This window comes from Danio rerio, chromosome 1, assembly GCF_049306965.1.
Source record: "Danio rerio strain Tuebingen ecotype United States chromosome 1, GRCz12tu, whole genome shotgun sequence".
Taxonomy (NCBI): Eukaryota; Metazoa; Chordata; class Actinopteri; order Cypriniformes; family Danionidae; genus Danio; species Danio rerio.
Window position 1 is genome coordinate 26,131,663 of NC_133176.1, and position 25,880 is coordinate 26,157,542.

Sequence of the window (25,880 nt, forward strand, 5' to 3'; positions counted from 1 at the left end):
AATTCCTTACATTTATATAGCACTTTTCTGGACACTCAAAGCACTTTACACATTTTTGGGAAGAATCTCCTCATTTACCACCAGTGTGCAGCATCCATCTGGATGACGCGACGGCAGCCATATTGCGTCAGACCGCACACTCCACACCAGCTGAATAAATGTGACCTGGGATTTTTAACCACCACAGAGAGTCAGGACTTCGCTTTAACGTAACATCCAAAAGACGGTGCTCACTGAGCAGTATAGAGTCCCCATCAATATACTGGGGCATTAGGACCCACACAGAGGGCAGGTTGAGCGCCCCCAAACAATATCAAAAACTATATTTATTACTTTAAACTATTACAAATGTTAATAAAAGACACTTTTTTAAACTTTTCAAGGTTAAAAGTTCATGATCCCAAGATCATAGTCCCAAAATGCAATTCAAAAGCATAAATAAACAGTAAAAAATTAAAACATGAATCACAAAATAAGGAACAGGCAATTTACGATTATTTGTTAGTGTAGTGGCATGTGTAATACAAAAGTTCAATTTCCTTTCATAGGGAACAAATCCAAATATGAGCAAACTCTGCATAATCTATGTTCTGGATGATTTATGCTAATTACAATTGCACTAATTGTGTTATTAAACATTATTTATATTCCAGAAAAAAATTATATATAGTGCTAAGCATAATTGAGTACACCCCAATTTGAAAAGGAGTATTTTTATTCATTTTAGTGAATATAGGGAATGCATTTTGTTACAATTAAATAAAACAGATTTTTTATGTTTTATATATTTATGTAAATAATATTTTAGTCACCAAACATATTTAGAAATTGAAATAAAATACAATTAAATTCAAGCAAAATATTGCAAAAATAAATTAGAACCTACAAAATGTCAACTAAATATTTCTCTTTTTTTGCTTCACTTGATTGTTCCTCTTTTTAAAATTTGTATTAAATATTTTTTTTTACAACATAAAATTTGGTATACTCATTTTTAGACTTATTGTAAGTTATTTTGTTAAATAAGCTCCAGATTTGGCTTCACTACTGACAAATCTAATGTATAAGCACAAATATAATATTGTATAGCTTCCTATTAAGAATGTGAATTTAAAAGATTTGTGAGGGGTGTACTTGTATAAGCTGAGCCCTGTATAATGAAACTGCATGTATTTTGCAAAGGGGATATTATAAAATAGGTTTAAAATAATCATTTCACTTTCAGTTGTTAAAGATCTTTCTGTTTACTCTTTCTGTTATTGACAGCACTACTTAATTTTCTCTTCCTTGATAGACTAGACTTTGTGTCTTTAACAGCTATTATTTGCTTGGATAAAATCAGTCAGGTTTTCTTTTGAGTCAAACTCCTAGGTTCAAAAAGACAACTTTGTGATTTAAATGAATAAAATGTGTGTATCTGTGTGTGTTGAAGTAGCAGCAATTTGGCTTCTGCAGCCTTTATTCAATGGCGCACATCTTGACAGTGCATTTAACACGAGACAGAGATGGAGTGAGGTGAAAATGCTTATTGTTCGAGTTTCTTATCTGGAGTTTGCAGTATGACTTTCCGCTCTGCCATAATTACACACAGACACTCATTTCCTTCAACTGACGCAGAGTTAAATGTGACAACCATACTGGAAAAGTGACTTCCAGCTATTACTAAATTGCATGTGTGTGTGAATATAAATGCGGCATGATTAAAAGATTTCTGAAACCCACTGGCTAAAAGTCTATTTAATTCCCTTGACATGTCAAGCTGTACTGAGGAATGTCAAAGAGATTTTACTGCGCACTTTTAGTTAAGCAAGAAAAACCCTTCTTGAAACCAGCTGAGAGATCTTGAAATTCATCACATTCTTTCTTGGTGTCAGTTAGACATCCTTACCTATAGCTTTGGCCAGATGCCTCACACTGTTGATGTTTTTGACCTCAGTTCTCACTCCCAGAGGTTCTCCGGGATGATGCACGGACACATTGGCATCAACCCTAAGCTGGCCCTCTGTGAGGAAAGAGAAAAAGGGATCTGATTTGAGAATCACACCATACAGTCATTACAGTTCAACCATCCACAGCTCTTCAAACCCTTGCTTAACAAACAGTGCATATATTTGAATTTGAATGATATATTTGCATGAAATACTGTATTCTGGAGGGCCCTGTGAACCACTGAATAGTCTGAAACAGATAAACAATTTGCTGCATTTTGCTTCAGGGGGCTTTGCTTTGATTAAACAAGAGCCACTGCATTTTTCATCACAGGAAGACAATAGGTTGATTGAGTGGTGAGGCTTTAAGAAGGGTCGAGGAACAGGTCAGTTATTTTCTCATTTGAAACTGTGTCTCTTGCACAAACACTAGATTTCCTTCATATTTCTTAATGTTCTCACTTAAAATGTGTAATTGAAACCAGGATATTCATAATAAAATATTCAAACATTCAGTTCCAAATATCAGATTCCCTGACATTCACTAACTAAAAAACTTATTTTCTATGACATCTAATGAGCAGGCAGCTGTTGTGCTTATACATACTAATAACATATACAAAATAATATTTTAATTTCCCAGTGATGGGTTGCAGCTATAAGGGCATCCAATGTGTAAAACATATGCTGGATAAGTTGGCGGTTCATTTTGCTGTGGCCTTATGAATAAAGGGACTAAGCCAAGGGAAAATGAATGAATGAATAATAGATTAAATAAAAACTAAATATTCAAATGGTTTTTAAGCTTGAATATAATTTTGCATTACTTTAATAGCCAAAATAACAACATCAATGGTTCATTTACCTCAGAGTTTGAATAACTACAAGGTAATTGAAATAAGTTAATAAAAACATCCAAAGTAATTGCTATTTGTGTGGCTGCAAATCGCTCCCTCCCCCATGTTTGATAACTCAATAGAAGTTTTACAAACATTTTTTTTTAGTTTTTCCTCTCATCAACTTTTAATACCCAATTTTTTTGAAGTGATCATTATGATTAAAATGTATATTATCCTGACGTGTTAACAGTACAGGTCTGGTGATTGTGTTTGACTTAAGTGACTACAATGTAAGTTGTTTTGTGCAGCAAGAGATTTTTGAATGTCAGAACAATAAAATGGAGCTGAAAAATAGCCTAACCAAAACAATAGGTGTGATACAACAAATAAAAAAGTAAATATACACATACACAATCATATCTACTGCACAATATACAGTTGAAGTCAGAATTATTAGGCCCCCTAAATTATTAGCCCCCCTGTTTATGTTTTTACCCAATTTCTGCTTAGTGGAGTAAATATTTTTTCAACAATTTTTTAAATATAATAGTTTTAATAACTCATATCTAATAACTGATTTATTTTATCTTTGCCATGATGACAGTAAATAATATTTGACTAGATATTTTTCAAGACACTTCTGTACAGCCTAAAGTAACATTTAAAGACTTAACTAGGTTAATTAGGTTAACTAGGCAGTTTAGGGTAATTAGGCAAGTTATTGTATAATGATGGTTGTTCTGTAGACTATAAAAAAAGTTAGCTTAAATGGGTTAATCATTTTGCCCTTAAAATGTAAAAAAAAAAGTGTATATATTCTAGCCGAAATAAAACAAATAAGATTTTCTTCAGATGAAAAAAAATATTATTAGACATACTCTGAAAATTTCCTTGCTCTGTTAAGCATAATTTGGGAAATATAAAACAAAAATAAATAACAAAAAAAAATCAAAGGGGACTAGTAATTCTGACTTCAACTGTGTATAAAGCAATCAGCATAAATGAGTATAGCCTATTGAAAATGTATATTTAAAGCAGTATTTCAGTAAATATAGCCAACATATTTGGTGCATTTAAACAAAACAGTTTTGTTAAACAGTTAAATCTATTAAAATAAACGCATGGTCACCTAACATCTTTAGGAATAGAAATATCTTTTAAATTTTAATAAGTTATTGAAAACAAAAATCTATAAAAATAAATCAATAAATAAAACTACAACATTTCAACTAACTTTAATCAATTTATTTTCTTTTGATTTATCATGTTTATTAAAATTTTATTTAATATTTTCCCCAACATATTAATTTGGGTTGTACTAATTTATGGACTATGGTCTTATATTTTTTGTTAGACTAGTTCCAGTTTTGGCTTTGGTACTGAGTAAATATAATGTATTTACACAAATATATTATTTTAAAGCATTCTATAGAAAATATTACACATCTGTGAGGGGGTGTATTCATATAAACTGAGCACTGTATATACACACACACCTTTTTTCATGGTTTCAATTATTTTTTTTTTTATAAATAAATATTGATAAATCAAAAATAAAATTTAAAGCGAAAAACAAAAATCCCAGATATTCCATGACTTAAAGAAAATTATAAAAATTCCCCGACTTTTGATATCTGGAATGGAACTTTTACAATTTCATGATATTCCATAAATTCCATGACCTATAAGAACCCCGAACATTGCAATGCATAATACTTTTGAATCTGGACAAAGTAAAAATAAATAAATACATAAATTTTTAACAATTGGCAAAGCCATAGTTAGCCAAAAGAGGGATGTTCACCACAGTTGTATGGTGTACAAACTACCTTTTTGCTTTTTTTTAGATATTGCCTTTGTAATACCCATGTGTCAGCAGGTGCAGGTCTGCAAACATAAAGTTATGTACAAAGTATACAAAATATAAAGTTACACCCTGAAATAATGAACACATTCTCAAATACTGAAATTCAATGCAATTCATTTTTCACTTCCATAACTGATCAACAGATCTACACATTAAATTTGCATAATGTCAATCACAGAATTACAGTCCTTTCCCTTATTAAAGCCATTTAGAACATTTAGTGCCTTTGTGCAGTTATCATGAGTTATCAGTCATCTGTTCTTCTTGTTGCAGGTTGGAAAAAACAAATGGGAAAAATACTTCTGGAACTGACAAGCAGAAAAAAGTGGGAGGACAATGATGCATGCTGCTTCCCCTTATCAAACAATTTGTAGAGTATTTTTGTTCATTTTGGAGGCATTTTTTTGCCACAAGCCCTTGCTAATTTATGACACACAAACTAAGTATAAAATTACAACTGGGGAATATCCTCATAATTTTATTTTTTTGTGACAGAGATTGACCAACTAGTTATTCCAAATAAAAATAAATTAAATAATATGGCAAAATTGCAGAACTTTAAAGTATACCTGATCTGTTTGAAGATGTTTGAACAAAAAAACAGAATGCAAGGCTTTCCAAATTACACATTGTTTAACAGACATTTTGGAATATTACTGCAAAATACTTATTATTAACAATATACTGTATACAAGTATGAATTCTGTTGCCAGTATAAAATTAAGCAACATTATGATCTAGCCATAATGAGTATTACTTGTCCATTGACTGTTTCTGTAATTCTTCATCTGCCTTTATTATTAATTTAGAAGAGATAGTTTACACAAATATGAAAATTTACTCTCTATCAAGTGGTTCCAAACTTTTTATTATGTTTCCTTTATCTGTTTAACAAAAAATAAGATCACACTTTATTTTGAGGGTCCGTTTGTTGAATTTAAGTTACAGTGCATCTACATGCCAACTAATTCTCATTAGATTATAAGTAGACTGTTTTAGTGGTTAGTGTAAGTTTACACGTACTTGCAAAGTTCCTTATAGTCAGTTAAATGTCTGTTGAAGGAGCAGTATCAACAGATATTAAGCACACAGTCTACTAATACTCAAATGGACCATTAAAATAAAGTGTTACCCAAAATGAAATATTTCGAAGAATGTTGGAAACCAGTATCCATTAACATCCAAAAAAAAAAAAAAACTATGGAAATCAAATTACCTGTTTTTAACATGCTTCAAAATATATTATTTTGTGTTCAAACAGGAAAAAAAAAACTCTTAACAGGTTTGGAAAAAGTGGAGGGTGAGTAAATGAGTTAAAATTCATTTACTACATGTATAGGATCATGTAATCATCTTGTTGAATCAGAAATTACTGACTAGAAAAAAGATTCAATGATTAATGAACATTAAACAACTTTTTAAACATTCAAATATTTGTTTGCATCAATAAAAAATGTTCTGGGAAGACATAGATGTAAATTTGAATATAATACATTGTAAAAGTAGTAGTTATACATTAAGGTTTAGTTAACTGAATATATAATGGGCTGTGTTAATGGTTCACGTACAAAAATAAAATGTTATTATTGTGTTTTTCTAATAAAAGTGTGTAGTTATATATACAGTATATATTTTTCTCTTAACTTCTGAGGTAGCTCATACATACTGAGTCATCAATATTAACTACAACCACACAAATGTAAAAAAAAAAAAAAAGATTTTCATACTTACAGTATAAATACTGAATGGATTACAACTGTAAAAATGTTGTTACAACAAGGTGATATGTGTGTGAGTTCCAATCCGGGGAATAAATGTGTACAGACATTAAGGTTCAGATCAATGCTAGCTGTAGGGGTGTATTAAATCACCAGCCATGTTGGCCTGGCAGGTGCCCAGAGCCTGCAGGATGAGTTGAAGCTCTCTGACGGCAGCGCCTGCCTCCTCTCCACAACACATCTCGGGCTCCATCACCAGCTCCATCAGACCCACACCTACAGACAGACAAACACAGCCTTCATTTGTCCCTGTCCTTAAAGGCGTCTCTGAATAATAGTAAAGAAGCAGCACCTGCTCTGTTGAGATCAATGAGAGTCTGGCTCCGTTCATCATCATGGAGACTCTTTCCACTGTCTTGCTCAAGCTGGATCTGTTTGATTTTCACACTCTTGGTTACCACATGGTTCCTTTTACGACCTTCAAAATGACTATAGCTTAGTGTGCCATTTACTGCAATGGGAAGCCTCTGCTGAGTGATCTGGTAACCTGCCTGAAAACACACACACAGACACAACACAAACTATTACGCAATCAACTGATGCTTATATTGACCTAAATAAACGTGTTACAGTAATAGCTTTCTGTTCCTGACCAGGTCTTTTTAAACAGCAGGAGAGTTCCAGGAGAGGCTTAGAAAATGTAAAATTAATAAGGGGCTCCTTTTTTACCACTTTTAAAAGAAGTCTTTGGTGTATGCAGAGTAATCTGTAACGTTTCAGGTCAAACTACTCATTCGATTATTTATTATACAACACTGAAAATGCCCATTTTGGAGTGGATAGAAAGTGTAGCTGTTTTTGTACCCTGTGCCTTTAAAACCAATGAGCTGGTTCTCCCTGCCCACTCTTCCCACATGCGTGTCTGCTTCTCCTGCATTACATCAGATAAACAGCAGTCAATTAATGTGACAGACATGGATGAAGCAGAGATCCATGTATTTGTGGTGGAGTTTTTTCAAGTTTACATACCATCACCTTAGAATTATAAGCTTCTATCTTGAGTTATTGACATATTCTTATTCAATAACAACTTATTTACATTATGATATTTTATTTTTATAAGTTGTTTACATTTTAAGAATTTTATTTAAAAAACAAATGTTACACACATACTGTTTGCTTCGGAATGCAAAAACTTTGAAGCTCAAAATCATTCAGAACGCAGATAAAACCTTATAATTCCAAGTTGACGAATTGTCATTACAAAGTTTGTAGTAGACACACATATTTAACTTTGCAGTGTTTTGCACGTCTACTTATGACAAATGTGACAGGATACTAGTCAATAAATACTGCGACATCCATTATACTACTGTACAAAATAAAGCAGATTTAATGTCCACAAATCGTCACTGCTGTTGTGCAGTTGAAATGTAATATATAGTTGTGCTGACACTATGCGGCTGTGGTGATTTCAGCGACTATGAATTACATGGTGATTTTACAGTCGTTTTTTTATTACAGACATGAACTGTTTTAAAAATGTTTTAAACTGTGTAAAACCTATTCTTGAGGTGCATATGATCACTGAGAGTTGGAACAGATATTTTAATCCCAGTTTCTTTGCAAATCCTGATCTGTGGACATGTTTATATCTTTTACTATGGAGACATCAAATCAATAGGTGGGGAAAACTGCACTGCAACGTCACGTTGCAGTGGGCCTCAAAATCGGTAGGGTTTGTATACTATTTTAACATCAGGATATTTTTAAAGAGACGTCTTGTGTTTACATTGCTCCAATATGACTGTGGATACACTATGGGGTCTATTTTGACAATCCATGCTCAAAGTGCAAAGCGCAGGGAGTAAACGCATTAAGAGCGTGTCAGAATCCAATTTTTCTATTTTAAGGATGGAAAAATCTGCTTTGCGCTGTGGCGCATGGTCTTACAGGTTTGAGCTTATTGTCTTAATGAGTTATAGGTGTGTTTTGAGAATAAACCAATCAGAGTCTCATTTTCCATTCCCATTTGCTATTTACATGGTGGACTTTGTAAGTTGAAAAACTGAGCGCTTTCACAAGTAAGAAAACAGTTAAACAGAGCATCTACAGCGTGAGAATGAGAGATGAGCCTCCTCATTCTTTACTTTCACTTTCATGGATAGGGACCGTGTTGTGCAAACATCCATTAGCCTATACATAATTAATTTAGTTTATTAAACGCAAAAATTTGTTTCAAAACTATTTCTAAATTCAGTTCTAATTTCCAGCAAACGAATAAATGAACAATAATAACTAAGCGTGTACAAAAAACTGAGTTATATCCAAACACATATGCTGTGCCCTATATGGTCTAAAACCTGACAGGTGGGCAAATCTAAGCTTGTTTTTAATACAACAAATACAAATATGCATATAACAATAATATAATATAATAAGGATAATTATAACATTATAAAAAAGCAAGCTGTTGTGAATAAACTAAAAAAAGCCCCTGAGGTGAAGAAGGCATGGAGGTAGTGGTTTTTATATTTTTGTAGAATATTTTTGAATTGCTCTACATCCTGGGCGTTTTAAGCAACGTTTAATGCCTAGTTCACACTAGAGGATTTTAAGCCTGATTTGAGCCGGATTTGGAAGTTAACGAGCTCGCCGACAGATCGGGCTGTGATCAGGAAGAAATCTGCGGGTGCTCAGCGCTCGCCGCTCTTTATGTGTGAACTACTGAACAACGCATCAACGAGGCTCGCTAGCACGTTGCTGACACCTCGCAGACGGAAATCCAACATTCAGCATGCTAAATATTCCAGAGCAGTCGGCCGACTCAACCCCACGTGTGGTCAGATGTAGTGACGAGCTGCAGCCAATGAGAGAGCATATCAGCATGAGCTGAATGCCTGTGTGTTCAGGAGCTCAGCAGAAACATCTGTGATTGGTCAGAATGGGCATCGGTGCACTCTCTTTATTCTGCGTTAGCACAAACATGAGAGTAGGCTATATTAACGGTGGAACTAGAATTCTGTAACTATTAGAATTACCATACTGCTTATTCTGACCCTTCTCATATAAAACGCCATATTGTAACAACATATTTACATTCAAAGCTATTATTGAGATATTAAAATTAAGCATTGAATGTCTTTCATCACATTTATGAGTCTACAAAGTGGTACAAATGGATTTGCAATTTAAAAAACGTGGCGGAATTGGGAAAATTAGGCTTGCGTTGGTCTGAAACTAGCAACAAGTCTTGGAAACAAGTCTTGCGCCGTATTGTGCCAGGTGTATGACAGGGCCCTAGATCTCATCTTGATTAAAATGCTGTAACAAGAGCTTTGCAAAAAAAAAAAACTGACTGATAAGATTGATATCATATATGTGTGTCTACAGCATCAATACACTTGACCACTACAAAGAATTATACAAAAAAATCGAATTGAGTGACTTTATCACATCACTACTGTATAAGCAAGAAGATATATGTAAAAAAAAATAGACAGAATAAAACCAGGGATTGGGTAGGATTGAAAAGCCAGGGTTACAGTTATGACCAGACAAAACCACATACAGATACTTGTGATCTGGCTACATATTCAACCTCCTTCAGTTTCACTGTGAAGCAAAACAGAGCACTCATAGCTGTTGCTATGACAACTCCATGACCAGAAGCCACTAGAAATTTATCATAGTTATTGGCATGCAAAAGAGTAAAGGAAAGAAAAATAAGCAATTAGCCATTACCATCTGTGTGTATACCTGATCAACTAATTCATCACCAGCACAAAAAAACAAAAAAACAAAACAAACAATAACAAATGTAAGCACTAAAGAAATTAAATTAGCTTTAATGAAGAGTGACAGATCACTCCAAAGACAAAGATTCCTTCCTCAGTTGCCAACTCACATTTGTTTTAAGTTCTTCTTTATCTTTAATTATGTTGGCTTAAAATTGGTGCAGCCGTCTGTTTTGTAGTCTAATATATGTCGTATTACAAAAAACATTTTTAGAGAAAAAAGGATAGGCCTAAAAAAAACAAATGAATAGAAAACAAATCAGTTTTTATTTGCATTGCTGCTTTTTGGTTAACAAGTTTACAATATAATTTAATTATAAATAATCTCACGATTTATCCAAGTATCTTGTCTTTAATTATGATCTATTAATGTAACAAAAATCAACCTGTGAGGCACTGTGAGCATAACAGATTGATTTTTTTTTTTAGAAAAAAAATCCCATTTATTTTCTTTTATAAAAGAATGTATTACAAAACATAATCATTTTTAAGGTGGAGTATTTACAAGTGTGGGGAGCTACAAATTAGTGTTATTTCAAGTTTAGTTTAGTTTAAGAAAATCCACAAGGGTTCCTTGTCACACATGTTTTGGTTTTGTCCTAAATTGTTTATTTTTTGGGATGGCCATATTGGATTTTTTACAAAGGTTTTTCAAAGGAGGTTAAGCCAGATCATTGTCTAGCAATTCTTGGATACTTTGAGTCAAACACTGTTCCAAGTTGCCAACAACGACCTCTATTAATGGACATCATTCATCAAGAAAAAAAAATTCTATTAAACTGGGAAACAGACTGCCCATGTTTTAAAGCTTGAATGGGTGAATTGTATCATACAACTGGAGAGGATACGTTACCTAGAGCCCAAATCTCATCTCCAATTTCAAACTCTCTGGCAAGTTGGCAACCCTTTTTGAATTTCCTTAATACTGAATAGTGCACTACTACTTTCACAGTCATGACTGAATTACCTCTGTTGTTAATTCACGAATTTGCTTTATGTTATGTTAAATGTCCCTCACATGTTGTTTTTTTTTGTTTTTGTTTGTTTTGTTGATACATTATGTAAAACAGTAAAAAAAAAAAAAAATATATATATATATATATATATATATATATATATATATATATATAAAGAAAATTCTGTTCAGTTGCAGAATTCCAAATTAAATACTACATTACCCACACTGCTCAAAAGAAAACCGGTAAAAAGAAAGCATTGTTTGTCATCGCTAAAACTTAATTTCTCTACATTTTAAATCCAGTCATTTGTTTATATATAGTGAATATTACAGAGTTAAAGCTAACTGTGTTTAATAATACTGTGTTTATTTAGTTATTCAAAATGATTTCCAAACTTATTAAGTACCATATTAAATAAAAAGAGCAAATTAGTGTGAGAACACAATCCCCTATAAGCATAGATGGGAGTTTAAAATACTGTGAGTAACTACTCACAATCCGCAAAATTTGAAACCAGAGAGGCAGCAGCTCCTTTCCATAAAGTGCAGCACAATCTAACCAAAAGCAGCAAAAATTATAAACATTAATCTTCATTTGCAAACCAAATACAGTAAAGAAAAACCTTCTAGCTTCTACTCCGGCAGCTATCACATCATGGCATGGGTAAAATTAATTCAGACATGCTTTTTTGGAGTTTAATAATGATGCAATTACTGGTAAATTGGCAACTGCAAACCTCAGTTGCATGCATGGCTCATTTAAATACTCTCCTCCAATCATTTTTGAAAAACTCCAGCAAATAAATACAGTATGCAAAAAGGTCAGTCTATGCGAGTCATTTCTCTGAATGCCATTTTTTCACCTTTATTAACAGTATAGTTAATAAACCATAGCTAAATGAGAATTTGTGCAGTCACAAAATTTCAGTTAAGCTGGCCATAAAACCAGCCCTGGCTAATCGGAAATACGTGCCTCTCCATGTTAATAATGTTGTCTGTGTGCATTTTGTTGCATGTTTCAGATGAAAAATCCACTAGAGGGCCCTGTCTACATTATTCGAATATGAATATTATATATGGTACATATTGTTGTAAGATTCATGTACTTGTCCCTTGTACACATTCAAAAGAAGTCAAGGATCGTTGTATAGATCACCAAGACAGGCGAACCAATGACTCAAACCCTTTTCTAAACCCAACCAATATTGTTTTCAAAAGTAAACATAACGTGGTTTCTTTAGTACGACCACATAGTTTTACCATTTTCCCCCCTCTTTTATTAAACCATGTTTCACCAGAGTACTTTGTATCACAAGTACATGACAAAAAGTGAACTACTGAGCAAACTGATACCAGAGATAATGTCCATATAGAGAAAGGTGAGGCAAACATAATAGATTACAGATTATAAACACAAGTAGGGATGCAATGATTAACCAATTTCACTATTAATCGTGCTTTAATTCGTCATGGTTAATTAATTGTAAAGGCTTCTCAACACTGCATTTCTGCACGGAACAAAACTGCTGCAATTAAACAAAGTTATGCCAATTAGTTTAAAGTTCCGAGCTTGTACACTAAGGCTAATACACATGCAAACAGGATTAAAGGGTAATTTAAACTATGGCCGAGGCTATTAACTAAGGGCCTATCCCATCTTTCGTAAGCGCAAGTTTGTTAATTCCAAACAAGGAATGAGTACCATGATGCTCAAGTGTTATTCAGGTACACCTAGTTAAAAGAACGCAGTGAGCGCACCGTGAGTCCTATGACAAGAACTGACTTTAGCTTCACACTTTGTATGGAATACATACAGTATACACATTTCTACTCTAAAGAGAAAAAAAATACAAAAGAAAAATACCAAACATTTTTGTAATGTAGTTGTTATATCATAAGTGTCTTTCAGACAGAGGTTCAGCAGTATTTCACTATTTGTTCTCTTTAAAAGGGAAATATTTTGCTAATAGCTTAGATTTACATTAGACAATTACATTTTGTTTTTTATTCGTATTTTTTTATTAATTAATTAATGTAATTATTTATTCATTGTTCTGTCATTTATTTTCACTGTAAAAGTATTACTTATGTTGAAATGCCAAAAACTTTTCACTTATTTTTAAGTCAAAAAAGAGAAATTAACTATTTCTTTTTAAAATGTATTTATTGTTTTGTGCTGTATTAATTGGTTACTGAGCAGCAATAAATAACACTTTAAAATTTAAAGAGTTTTCACATGATTTTCTAAACTAGTAGTGTTTTAAAAATAAATGAATGCCTAATATTTATGATAACCGTGAAGCCATGATTATTTTTCAGACTTTAATCGTACAAACAAAATCTAAAATCAGTGCATCGATAGACAAAAGTTGTTTTGTGGTATTTATTTGGTGTTGTTTAAAGAACTGCATGAAAATAATCCTTTATTCATCAATAATATAAGCCTGTAAATATTATTAGTGTGAAAAGAAACAGAAGTTGTTGCCCTGTTGCGTTCATTTTACCTAGAAACTGCAGTTAAATGTATGTTAATATAAATAAGTTTTTTTTTGTTTAACAAAAATGTAGGCTGAAGCACAACCTTTTTTCAACACATTTCTAAACATATGAATTTTAATAGCTAATTTCTAATAACTGATCTCTTTTATATTTGCCATGATGACAGTACATAATATTTCACTAGATATTTTTCAGGACACGAGTATTCCACTTAAATTGCGATTTAAAGGCCTAACTAGGTTAATTAGTTTGATTAGTTAATCCAGGGTAATTAGGCAAGTCATTGTTTTTTTTCGGTAGACCAGTGGTTCCCAAGGGGGGTTTCACAGGACAATGAGGGAGGGTCGCTTGGCAATTTCCAAAAATCTAATTCCTTTTATTAAACTATTAGAATTAGCATATTTATCCATAACCTATTGAAGAACAAAATAGTAGTTAATAGTAACATTGTTAAAATGTTAATGATAACTATTAAAAAACAACATGCAAATAAAAAGCCATCAGCCTTTCTATCTTTTTTTTTGCAACCCATAGGGTGATTACGTTATATTAAAGACAATATATTAAATATATATATTAAAGCAATAGCGCCAGATGCAGCACATTCATTTTATAGCACCAGGTTAAACTTTCTGAGCACTCACATACATTAAAAATATAATCAGGCTACAAGTGGAAAAAACTGGGAAAAAGTTCTTGTCAAAAATAAAAATTAATTTTTTTTTCTGCATGAATACTATACAGATCGAGAAAACCAATACCAGAACTTGACTGTTTTAAGCTTTTAAGAACTGACTGTTCATTCATCTACATTAGTGGCAGCTATTCTGTTTCTTGCCTGTTCAGCATGGATTGCCATCACTTCTTTATTAAAGCTCGAAGAAAGAGAATGTGATGTACTGAATATACGCGCGTGTGTGTCTGTTTGACAAACGATGGATTAATAAAGCAGCTAATCAAAAATAACAACCACACAGACTGGGAAGTATAAGAAAGATGTTCTTGTCTATTGCATTTGTGTCATCAGCACTTCTATGCTTAGGAAAAGGAAGATAAAATGAAGAAGTGCTGACCAATTTATTAAACACCCACATGTGTGCAGTTAGGACAACTCACAGGCATGTCTGCATAGAAGTAATGCTTCCTATCGAACAGTGACTTCTTGTTTATGGTGCAGTTGAGAGCAAGGCCTGTTAATACAGCAGCCTCCACACATCTTCTGTTCAGCACCTTAGGAAATGTAGTGGTAAGACATAGAACAACCTCTATAAATGCAAAAATACATTATACAGTGCATTCGGAAATTATTGATAGCACTTCACTTTTCCCACATATTTCTATGTTACAGCCTTATTACAAAATTGATTCATTTAATTTATTTCCTTAAAATTCTACACACAATACCCCATAATGACAATGTGAAAAAAGTTTTTTTTTAAATTGTTGCAAATTTATTAAAAATAAAAACCTGAAAAATCTCAAGGATATAAGTATTCACAGCCTTTGTCGTAAAGCTTTAAATTGAGCTCAGGCACATTCTGTTTCCACTGATCATTAATTAATTAATTGGAGTTCACCTGTGGTAAATTCAGTTGATTGGACATGATTGGAAAAGGCATACACCTCTCTATATAAGGTCCCAGGGTTGACGGTGCATGTCAAAGCACAAACCAAGCATGAAGACAAAGGAATTGTCTGTAGACCTCCGAGACAAGATTGTCCCGAGGCACAAGGCTGTGGAAGGTTACAGAAAGTTTTTGCTGCTCTGAAAGTTCCAATAAGCACAGTGGTCTCTATCATCCGTAAGTGGAAGATGTTTGTAACCACAAGGACTCTTCCTAGAGCTGGCCAGCCATCTAAGCTGTGTGATCGGGGGAGAAGGTCCTTAAACAGAAAGGTGATCAATAACTCGATGGTCACTCTGTCTGAGCTCCAGCGCTCTTCTGTGAAGAGAGGAGAACCTTACAGTAGGACAACCATCTGTGCAGCAATCCACCAATCAGGTCTGTACGGTAGAGTGGCCAGATGGACACCACAGCCACCTGGAAGCCACCAAAAAATCTTTGGTCTGATGAAATTGACTAAAATTGAACTCTTTGGAGTGAATGCCAGGCGTTACGTTTGGAGAAAACCAAGCACCGCTCATCACCAGGCTAATACCATGCCTACTGTAAAGCATGGTGGTGGTGTTTTTCAGCAGCAGGAACTAGAAGACTAGTTAGGATAGAGGGCAAGAGGAATTCAGCAATGTAAAGACATCCTGAATGAAAACTTGCTTCAGAGTGCTCTTGACCTCAGACTGCGGCGATGGTTAATCTTCCAGCAGGACAATGACCCAAAGCATACCACCAAAATATCAATGGAGTGGCTTCACAACAACTTGGTGAATGTCCTTGAGTGGCCCAGCCAGAGCCCAGACCTAAATCCTATTGAACATCTGTGGAGAGATCTAAAAATGACTGTACACCTGTCACTGTTGTGGTTGGGAAAAAGGAGCGTGGACTCAATTGCAGAAAATGATATGGGTTTTATTAATGATAAAATACAAATAAAACAAAAAGGCTAAACAAACTACCCCGAGGGGGAAAACATTACTATAACACAAACAAACTTGGCTGGGCTGGCAAGACAAGACTGGAGCAGGAGCAGGAACACAGCGGGAGTATAGAAGACAAACTGGCACAGGACAGCAGACATGAGGAGAATATAAACAGAAGCAAATTAACACAAACAGATGAACATAATTAACTAATAATGGGTTAACAAGGAGGGTGGGATTAGACAATAGACGGGAGAGCACATGACACAGAGACAACACAAGCCATGTGCTCACATAAAACAGGACAAGAACAAACAGCCAATGAGAGAACTCATTAACCACGCGTTCACAATAACAGGACAAGACTGAAGCACGTGGTCACAATGTAAACACAGAGCCATGTGCTTAGACGCAAGACACGAGCACACGATAGATGAACACCTTACCGTGCGCTCACACATATGTCTCATCTCAGCGTCAACCAAAACCGAAACCAACTAGACAAAGATGCTGAGAATGAAACAGCACGATGCCGACAGAACAAAACACAAACACGAGTACAAGAGCGCGCGTCCGAGGCACGCAGAGCTTCGACACCTCCGACGGTGTGTACACACAGAGACACACGCACAACGACAGAAACAGGACAAGACAGAGCTAGTGTCCGGACTCTGCCACCAAAACAAGAATTTACAAGACCAGAGTGGCAGAACCCTGACAACACCGTCACTTCCCATCCAACCTGAAAGAGCTTGAGTGGTTCTGCAATGGGCAAAAATTCTCAAAGACAGGTGTGCCAAGCTTGTGGCATCAAATTCAAAAAAACTTGTGGCTGTAATTGCTGCTAAAGGTGCATTAACAAAGTATTAAGCAAAGGCTGTGAATACTTCTATACAGTACATGTAATTATTCAGTTTTTATTTTTAATAAAACTGCAACAATTAAAAAAAAATCACATTGTCATTATAGGGTATTGTGTGTAGAATGTTAAGAAAATAAATGAATTTAATCCATTTTAGTAGAAGGCTGTAACATTAAAAATGTGGAAAAAGTGAAGCGCTATGAACACTTTCCAGATGCACTGTATATACAAACAAATATGTTTATTTTATTGATTCACTTACTGGCAGTGTCCCTGGTAATGAAGCATCAAAATGAGAGACAAGTGAGTTTGGTGGATCAGAGAAACTAACATGAGATCCAGAAAAGAGCTTTGATTTGGAGTGAATCTGAGCATGGATTTCTAGACCCACAACACCGACCATCTGAGGAAGACTAGAAAACATAGAAAAATTAATGATGAGGAGGTCAAACCTGAAAGTTTCTTTCATAATTAAGGCATTTCGAGAATATTATAAAATGATTAAATAAATTATAAAGCTAAATGCTGGTTTCATAAGGATTTAATTTTGGTGAGACCAGGGGCAAGATTCACTAAAACCTTCAACAGAGGTACGTTAAGAAATATATTAAGGCAAGTAAGGCAAGGCAAGTTTATTTATATAGCACATTTCATACACAGTGGCAATTCAAAGTGCTTTACATAAACAGGAATAAAAAAGACAAGTTTATTAACATAAAATGCAGACAATAAAAATTATTAAAAACAGATAAAAACAAATTAAAATGAGTTAAAATAGGTTATAAAAGAATGAAAAAGAAAACGAAAAACATAATAGTGTGATCTGTCGGACGCAGCACAGTGCTCATTCAGTAAAAGCACAGCTAAACAGATGTGTTTTCAGTCTTGATTTGAATGTGCCTAATGTTGGAGCACATCTAATCATTTCTGGAAGCTGATTCCAGCAGTGAGGAACATAGTGACTGAAGGCAGATTCACCCTGCTTTGACTGAACTCTTGGAACTTCTAGTTTATATGATCCTAAAGATCTGAGTCATCTGTTAGGTTTGTATTCAGTGAGCATATCTGTAATGTATTGAGGTCCTTGGCCATTTAGTGATTTATAGACCAGTAATAATACTTTAAAATCTATTCTGAATGTAACTGGCAGCCAGTGTAGAGACCTGAGGACAGGTGTGATGTGCTCTGATTTCCTGCTTCTGGTCAGAATTCTGGCTGCAGCATTCTGGATGAGCTGCAAGTGTCTGACTGTCTTTTTGGGAAGGCCAGTGAGGAGTCCATTACAGTAATCCACCCTGCTACTGATAAAAGCATGAACAAGTTTCTCTAAGTCTTCACTAGAAACAAAGCATCTGATTCTTGCAATATTTTTCAGATGATAGTATGCTGATTTACTGACTGCTTTGACATGACTGTTGAAACTCAGATCTGACTCCAGAGTCACACCAAGATTCTTGACCTTATTTTTTGTCGTTTGACCTTTAGAGCCAAGGCACGCATTCACCTTGAGAACCTCATCTCTGTTCCCAAACGCAATGACTTCAGTTTTCTCTTTGTTTAACTGAAGAAAATTTTGGCACATCCAATTTTTAATTTCACGTATTAAGATAAACTCTGAGGAGTTCTTAAGAATTTTCTTAAGCATAACTCTTGTAAAAAAAAAAAAAAAAAAAAACTCAAGTGGAAAAGTGGATTTCTTTCACATATGAATAACTTTAAAGTATAGTCTACAACAAATCATTATAGCTTATGTCTTAGCATCAAAATTAGCATCAACATCACAGTCAGGTTTTTGACATTAGCCATCAAAAGACAATTTATACACAGAAAAAAATGTAAACTACTCATCAAATTAGACATGTACGACAAGAAGAGAAGCAAATTGCATTGATGTTGTTGTTGTTGTCTCTTTTGGTCAGATGGCCTCTCAATTTAATGTCCCTAAAGCTAATTTTTTCAGATATTTACAAATTCAAGATTCTGTGCGCAAAAAATAATTGCTTCAGATCTGGACACCATACTGGGCATAGATCCCTGTGCTAAATGTTCAATTTCTAAATTATTTAATATAATTGTTAATCTGCAATTTTCTTCTGATAACTACTGGTCCATCTGGTCTCGAGACATTGGAGTTGACATTAACGAGCGACAAGGAAAGCGGTCTCGAACAGGGTTAATTCTTCCTCTGTGCACGGCACATGTCCATACAATACATGGTAGTGCATATAGCTCATTGGTCCAAGAGCAGGCTAGCTTGCATCAACCTGTCTATTGACCCTGAGTGCGACAGGTGTCATACTGGTTCAGCTACTCTTATCCATATGTTTTGGTCCTGTCCTTTACTCTTGTTGTCTGCTATTACCACTGTTCAAATTCCACCTTGTCCAATTATTGGTTTATTTCGGGTTATCCTACCCGGGCACACTTTACCCTCTCATTTGCTAGAGTTTGTAGCCTTCTTAACCCTTCTGGCTAGGCAATTATTCATCTAAACTATTTTCATTAAACTGTGAGAACCCCTTCGCAAAAAATGGCCAAACTCTTCAGCTTAACCCCTTTCTTTCTGATTGAGTCCACACCCCCTACTCCCATATATACATGTATATAAAATAAATTACTGGACTGCACGTGTGTTATCAGACTGTGTGTACAGTACATCCACACTTGATTACTGACCTTGACTTTTTGTGTGCCTTGTTAATGTACATTATACTGTGTCATTAATACCACAATTGCTGGCTAATAATGTGCTTGTTGAAAAAAATATTTAAAGCTTTATCTGCCTTAAAACAAAATATATGATTATATTCCTTTAAATGAAATTTATCACAGTTCGTTAATAAAAGTACATTCAAATATATTTAAAGGGCAGAATGGCAATGTTAGTTTGCAGTCTTTTATTCTTTATATATATATATATATATATATATATATATATATATATATATATATATATATATATATATATATATATACATATAAAGAATAAAAGCTGGCTGGGTAAATGCTTGCTGTGTACTTATATATAAGTACCCAGCTAGCAAAGTTCACAGTTCACGGAATATACTTTATTCTTTATATATATATATATATATATATATATATATATATATATATATATATATATATATATATATATATATATATATATATATATATATATTATAAAAGACGGCAAACTAACAATGACATTCTTCCCTTTAAATATTAGAATGTACTTTTATCAACGAACTGTGATAAATTTATTTAATCATTTAAATTCATCCATCATTTAAATTCATCCATCATTTAAATTCATTCATCATTTATTTAATAATTTAAAGGAATATAATCATATATTTTGTTTTAAGGCACATAAAGCTTTACATATTTTTTCAACAAGCACATTAGCCAGCAATTGTGGCATTAATGACACAGTAACATGTACATTAACAGGGCACACAAAAAGTCAAGGTCAGTATTAAAGTGTGGATGTACTGTACACACAGTCTGATAACACACGTGCAGTCCAGTGATTTATTTTATCAGAGCCGAGAAAGACTGCTTACATACGGGTCACATTGGAGTGATTGTCCTACCTACAGAGCACTTTGCAGGACACTTGATGCCTACCTTTCAGTCTGTGTATTTAGCTGATGTTGATGTTTGCATCCGGTTGTCCATGTTGTCCTTATTATGAAGTTAGAATTACCAATATGGCATAAACTTTGTGATTTATTAGCATATTTCCTCAGCCTGAAGAGTACACCGCTGTATCCTGAAGTGGAGGCTGCCATGCTTGTGTTTATGTGAGGGCAGCTGGGACATGTAGTTTTACGGAGCATTCAGAAACTCGCAACTCTGCTGCTGAATGATAAGGAAAAAACTCAACTCCCACAATGCCACAAGCGCAACGGCGGAGTTTCCGGCGGTTACTTATGACGGCATTCACGATCCGCGAATACATAACTGAGGGGCAGCTGGTGGCGGGAGATTCACGCACGGTACTGCACGTGAACGATCAGTTTTTGGCACTTCTATATCGTCAGAACTTTTTATTTCAATAACAATGGCACTGCAGCACAACGGCACCGCTTCCAAACTGGCCAAACACAACGGCGAAACTAGCGATCATCACCCCTCTACAAACGGAAAGGAAGAAGCCGAGCACGAACACGCTGATCGGTTCACTTTCACCTCCGAACCAACACTTGAAGACATCCGCCGCATGCAGGCTGAGTTCACGGACGAGAGGAACTGGAACCAGTTTCACCAGCCGCGGAACCTGCTTCTGGCTCTGGTAGGAGAGGTCGGCGAGGTGTCGGAGCTATTCCAGTGGCGTGGGGAGGTGGCGGAGGGTCTACCTGACTGGACCGAACCGGAGCGGGAGCATCTGGCCCAGGAACTCAGCGACGTTTTGATCTATCTGGTTGAACTGGCCGAGAAATGCCACGTTGATTTACCTCGAGCTGTCCTGCGCAAAATGGCATTAAACCGACTCAAGTACCCAGCTAGCAAAGTTCACGGATCAGCTAAGAAATACACTGAATACAAGGACTGATGTGGATGATGTATTTTAGACAAAGACGATCGTTACTGAATAGTTTATAACAGATGGAGCTGATACCGAGTTCCTTAAAACCCCCCTAAAATCACCGTGCTCCTAAAGGTCCTAGTTTTCTTCGTTTAATCTACAGGTGGACACTCTACTCTGTTTTAGGTTGATCTTTTAAAAATCTGAATGCAAGAAACTTGTTTGCACATTTTCCTACTGTAAGCAGCTAAAGTTTTATAGTTGTTTTCTTTTATTTTCCAAATTATTTTACCAAAGCTGTTCTGGACAACGTTACTTTGTACTGTGTAGTGTTTTTGCATGACAGTAAAGTGTTTTGCAACACACATGGTCTGTTTGCAGATATTTACTCTGGAAACTGGAATGTTTTTGTTATAACAGCTAGATACGTTGGCTCTCTAAGTGTTCAGTGTTTTGGATGTGCATGAACCCTTAACAGTATAGCATCTTAATATATGGTCCCTCAAGATGCTTCCTATTCTGGCAGAAGATTTGAACCTGCACTCAAGTCTATATATATATATATATATATATATATATATATATATATATATATATATATATATATATATATATATATATAAACTGCATGTGCGATTATGATCAGGATTGCAGTTAAACTTTATTCTAACAATCTGTCTTTATTGATTAAACTGTTTCCGCAAAGACATGTCATCGGTTATGTGGTTGGTAATAAAAAAAAAAAAACACTTTAAAGGAGGAAATCTCTGTACCAGTAGTGCATTTGTATGCAATTTAATTTGGCCTCAGCATTAAAGTTAGGCAGAGCTCCCAAAGTACTGCTAGAACAGCTTTTTTTTTAATTAAAAAAAAATATATATATATATATTTTTTTTTTTTTGAAAGTTAGTAATATTTTCATTCCTTTTCTTTTCTGGGGTTTTTACAGTGGAATGAACACCAACCTTATCCAGCGTATGTTTTACACAGCAGATGCCCTTCCAGCTGTAACCCATCACTGGACAACAAAAACATCCATACACACACACACACACACTGCTAACAATTTAGCTTACCAAATTCACCTATAGCGCATGTCTTTGGACTTTGGGGGGAAATGGAGCACCAGGTGGAAACCCACACCAACACAGGGAGAACAAGCAAACTTCATACAGAAACACCAACTGACCCAGCCAAGACTCGAACCAGCAGCCTTTTTGCTGTGAGGCGAACGTGCTACCCACTGTGCCACCGTGCAGCCTAGTAATATATTTTAACTTGGGTAAATGTTTTTTAAAAGATCCAATTTCCTGTCAAAAAAGTTTGTATAGTAATTTTTATTTTTTATGTCTTTTATAGTTAAAACCAAATAAGCCAACACAATTTTGTGTAAGAACAAATATTTTGTGAAAGTACACATTTAAGAGATATTCAGAAATGCATTTCTTAATACTGAATATATTAGTTCATAATGACTGTTACCTTGTTGTCCACTTGCATACTTCACTTACACAATCACAACTAATGCAGTACTGTGCTTATTATGTAACCTGAAAGTTAGCATGACTTGTTGCCTCAACAAAAGCTGAATAGGACTTTGCCTTTTGTGTTATGGCAGAATGACTAAACCTTTTGTTCAATATGATAATCTGCACTGCTTTTAGTAACTGTAAACCAGGGGTGTCCAAACTGAGTCCTGGAGGGCTGGTGACCTGCTGAGTTTAGCTCAAACTTGCTTCAACACACCTGCCTGGAAGAATAGTATATCTAGTAAGAGCTTGATTAGCTGCTTCAGATGTGTTCGATTGGGGTTTGAGCTAAACTCTCCAGGACACTGGCCCTCCAGGACCGAGATTGAACACCCCCTGGACTAAATAATGTGGAGTAAAAAGCTAAAATTAGGCTACACAATGTAATGTTTCACAATAAATATCTGTTTTCTGTACAATAATTTGTACAATAAACAAACAAAAAAAAATCTTCATAAAACTGCGGGGATCAGGGACCTGTAAAGCAAGAGTTGTATTTTAAATTAGCATATAGGAGATAATGCAACATCAACCTGTAAAAATAGTTTACCAAACAGCACATGGCTCCATATTTCATCACAGTGTTGCATTGACCCTTTTTATTCAGTGTTTCACATGTGAAAGGTTAACAAGTGCTGATTACATGAAGCAGCCTGAAGTTGGTATATCGGTTATCAGCTAATTATCGACTAGCTAATCTGTTTTCGCTAGTGAACTCCTGATTGAAATAATTTGAAAGTTGACAATTTACTCGCCCTTAATTGGTTCCAAACGTTTGAGTTTTTTTTTTTTAATTTCTGTTGAACGCTAGCAAAGATATTTTGAAGAAAGTTAGAAACCTGTAAACATTGACTTTTTTTAAGCAGGAAAAGCATATACTATGAAAGCCAATGGTTATTGTCGATTTAAAACATTTTCCTGTTTTTAAAAAATAAATAATAAAGTAAATAATGCCAGAATTCTCTATTTTAGATGAACTACTACTTTAACCCTACACTTCTTTCATATTTTAGTATTTTGGTTCAAATTGGGTCACTCTTAACCTGTTGTTGAGAACAAAACATGTCAACATTCATATGGAAGCTAAAATCCATCATGACAGCTCTCACTGGTTACTTTGGGAAAAGATGGATATGGAACTCTAACTAGCAAAGTTAAGTTCTGGACACATAATTAAAACGGCTCAATAGTAGATGTTTGGTCTCCTGAGCTGAGTGTCACATTATTAAGATGCTCATGCACTCAGGAGCAACATTAAGATTGAAGACTGTTAGATGAACCATTTGACAAAGGCAAAGCTGGCCATTGTGGCACAGATGATTTCGGTGCATGTATAGCATATTCAAGTTCATCATTAGATTATTTAAATGTTCATTTTCATAATTAATTTTTTTTCCCAGAGCCTTTTCTTTACAGAACTGCATTTTCTCACTGCCCTGTTACTGATCACACATCAGAGCAGGGTGTGATCAATAGATTTGATCTTCTTCCAGCTCTCTGCTGCCGGTCGAAGAGGGCAATCATCAGCATTCCATTCTGACTGGATTTAAAAGATTCATCTGTTTTATCAGATGAGCAGACTGTTAGATAAGCCCTCAGCAAATGAAGCTGTTTTTATTGCAGTTTCAAAGCAACAACAGCATAATCCAAATGATGCTAAGAACTTGCATCTCCCAGACACCGTTGATCTATTGTGTGTATCTCTCTCTCTATGGGTCCACCATGGTGGGGGGCAGAGTGAGCTGTCAGCATCTTGCACCATAGGGGACGCAGTACTGCTGCTTTCTCCCTCGCTCTGTGATTTTTCATGCCACTCAGACTTTAGTAGCCAGACAGTGATTTTCCCAGCATCTGTTTTTCATTTGATGTCATTCAGAGCTGACTATGGAAGGCCTGCCACAGTCTTTGTCACTCTTTCAGTTCTGTACACAAATGTCAAAATCCAACATGCTCTTTCTTCTCTCTTGACAGCTGAAAGCATTCTCAGAATTAAAAATCTTGAAATAGTGCTTTTAAAAAGCTTATTTTGGCCTATTCTTAAGAGTTGATAGGCGTTTTTCCAAATCCACAATAACCGGTTTCTTTGAATGGGGCTATTTTCTTTTGAGTCGTATCATCAAGTCTTATTTATTCCCTGAAAGAGAAGTCCACAGGGAATGAAAACACCAACTTCTCTTGCCCTTTTCACAGGCTTCTCATTTCATCCCATTTCTCCTAATTTCCCCTAATTACACTCATTCTAACGGAGATACCACAAAACAGACTGATTTTTGATAAGATTTGTATTTGTTATTTGTATTCAGTTCACCACAAGACATATAAACATGGAATTCCTCTGAAATTTGACTGAAATGTCAAGATTACAATAGTGCTATTCAGAATTGCATATAAAAAAGAGGTCAAATTTAGAGGGCCACAGCAGCAGAATATAATATACTGTAAGACAGAAACAATTGTCTGGTTTTGAATCCATTTATTCTTTTTTTTTCATGGATACAACAACCTTACTCTATTTCACTAGTAAGGAACCAACAAACTGTGCCAGAGGACTAAACTCCCATAAAGAGACAATCTATCAATATGTACACTCATCGGCCACTTTATTAGGTACTCCTTACTAGTACCAGGTTGACCCCCTTTTGCCTTCAGAACTGCCTTAATCCTTTGTGACATAGATTTAAAAAGGTACTGGAAATAATCCTCTGAGAATTTGGTTCATATTGACATGATAGCATCACACAGTTGCTGCAAATTTGTTCGACTGCACATCCAAGATGTGAATCTCTCGATTCCATTCCACCACATCCCAAAGATGCTCTATTGGATTGAGA

General features: G+C 34.9%; 2 protein-coding genes across 2 annotated transcripts in view; one reads left to right on the forward strand and one right to left on the reverse strand.

The window, feature by feature from the left end:
• The window catches only part of gatb (glutamyl-tRNA(Gln) amidotransferase, subunit B), a 34,481-nt gene extending 13,688 nt beyond the window's left edge, over positions 1-20,793 (reverse strand). The window contains 6 exon segments of the mRNA NM_001013446.3: positions 1,889-2,002; positions 6,506-6,628; positions 6,705-6,903; positions 14,723-14,836; positions 17,270-17,420; positions 20,620-20,793. Of these exon segments, the coding sequence (NP_001013464.2) occupies positions 1,889-2,002; positions 6,506-6,628; positions 6,705-6,903; positions 14,723-14,836; positions 17,270-17,420; positions 20,620-20,783 (865 nt within the window). The 5' untranslated portion in view covers positions 20,784-20,793.
• Positions 20,794-20,939: 146 nt separating this feature from the next.
• Positions 20,940-22,276, forward strand: dctpp1 (dCTP pyrophosphatase 1). Its single transcript, NM_200771.1, is given in 1 exon segment — positions 20,940-22,276. A coding segment is annotated over 1 exon segment (492 nt). The 5' UTR covers positions 20,940-21,055; the 3' UTR covers positions 21,548-22,276.
• The last annotated feature ends 3,604 nt before the right edge of the window (positions 22,277-25,880 follow it).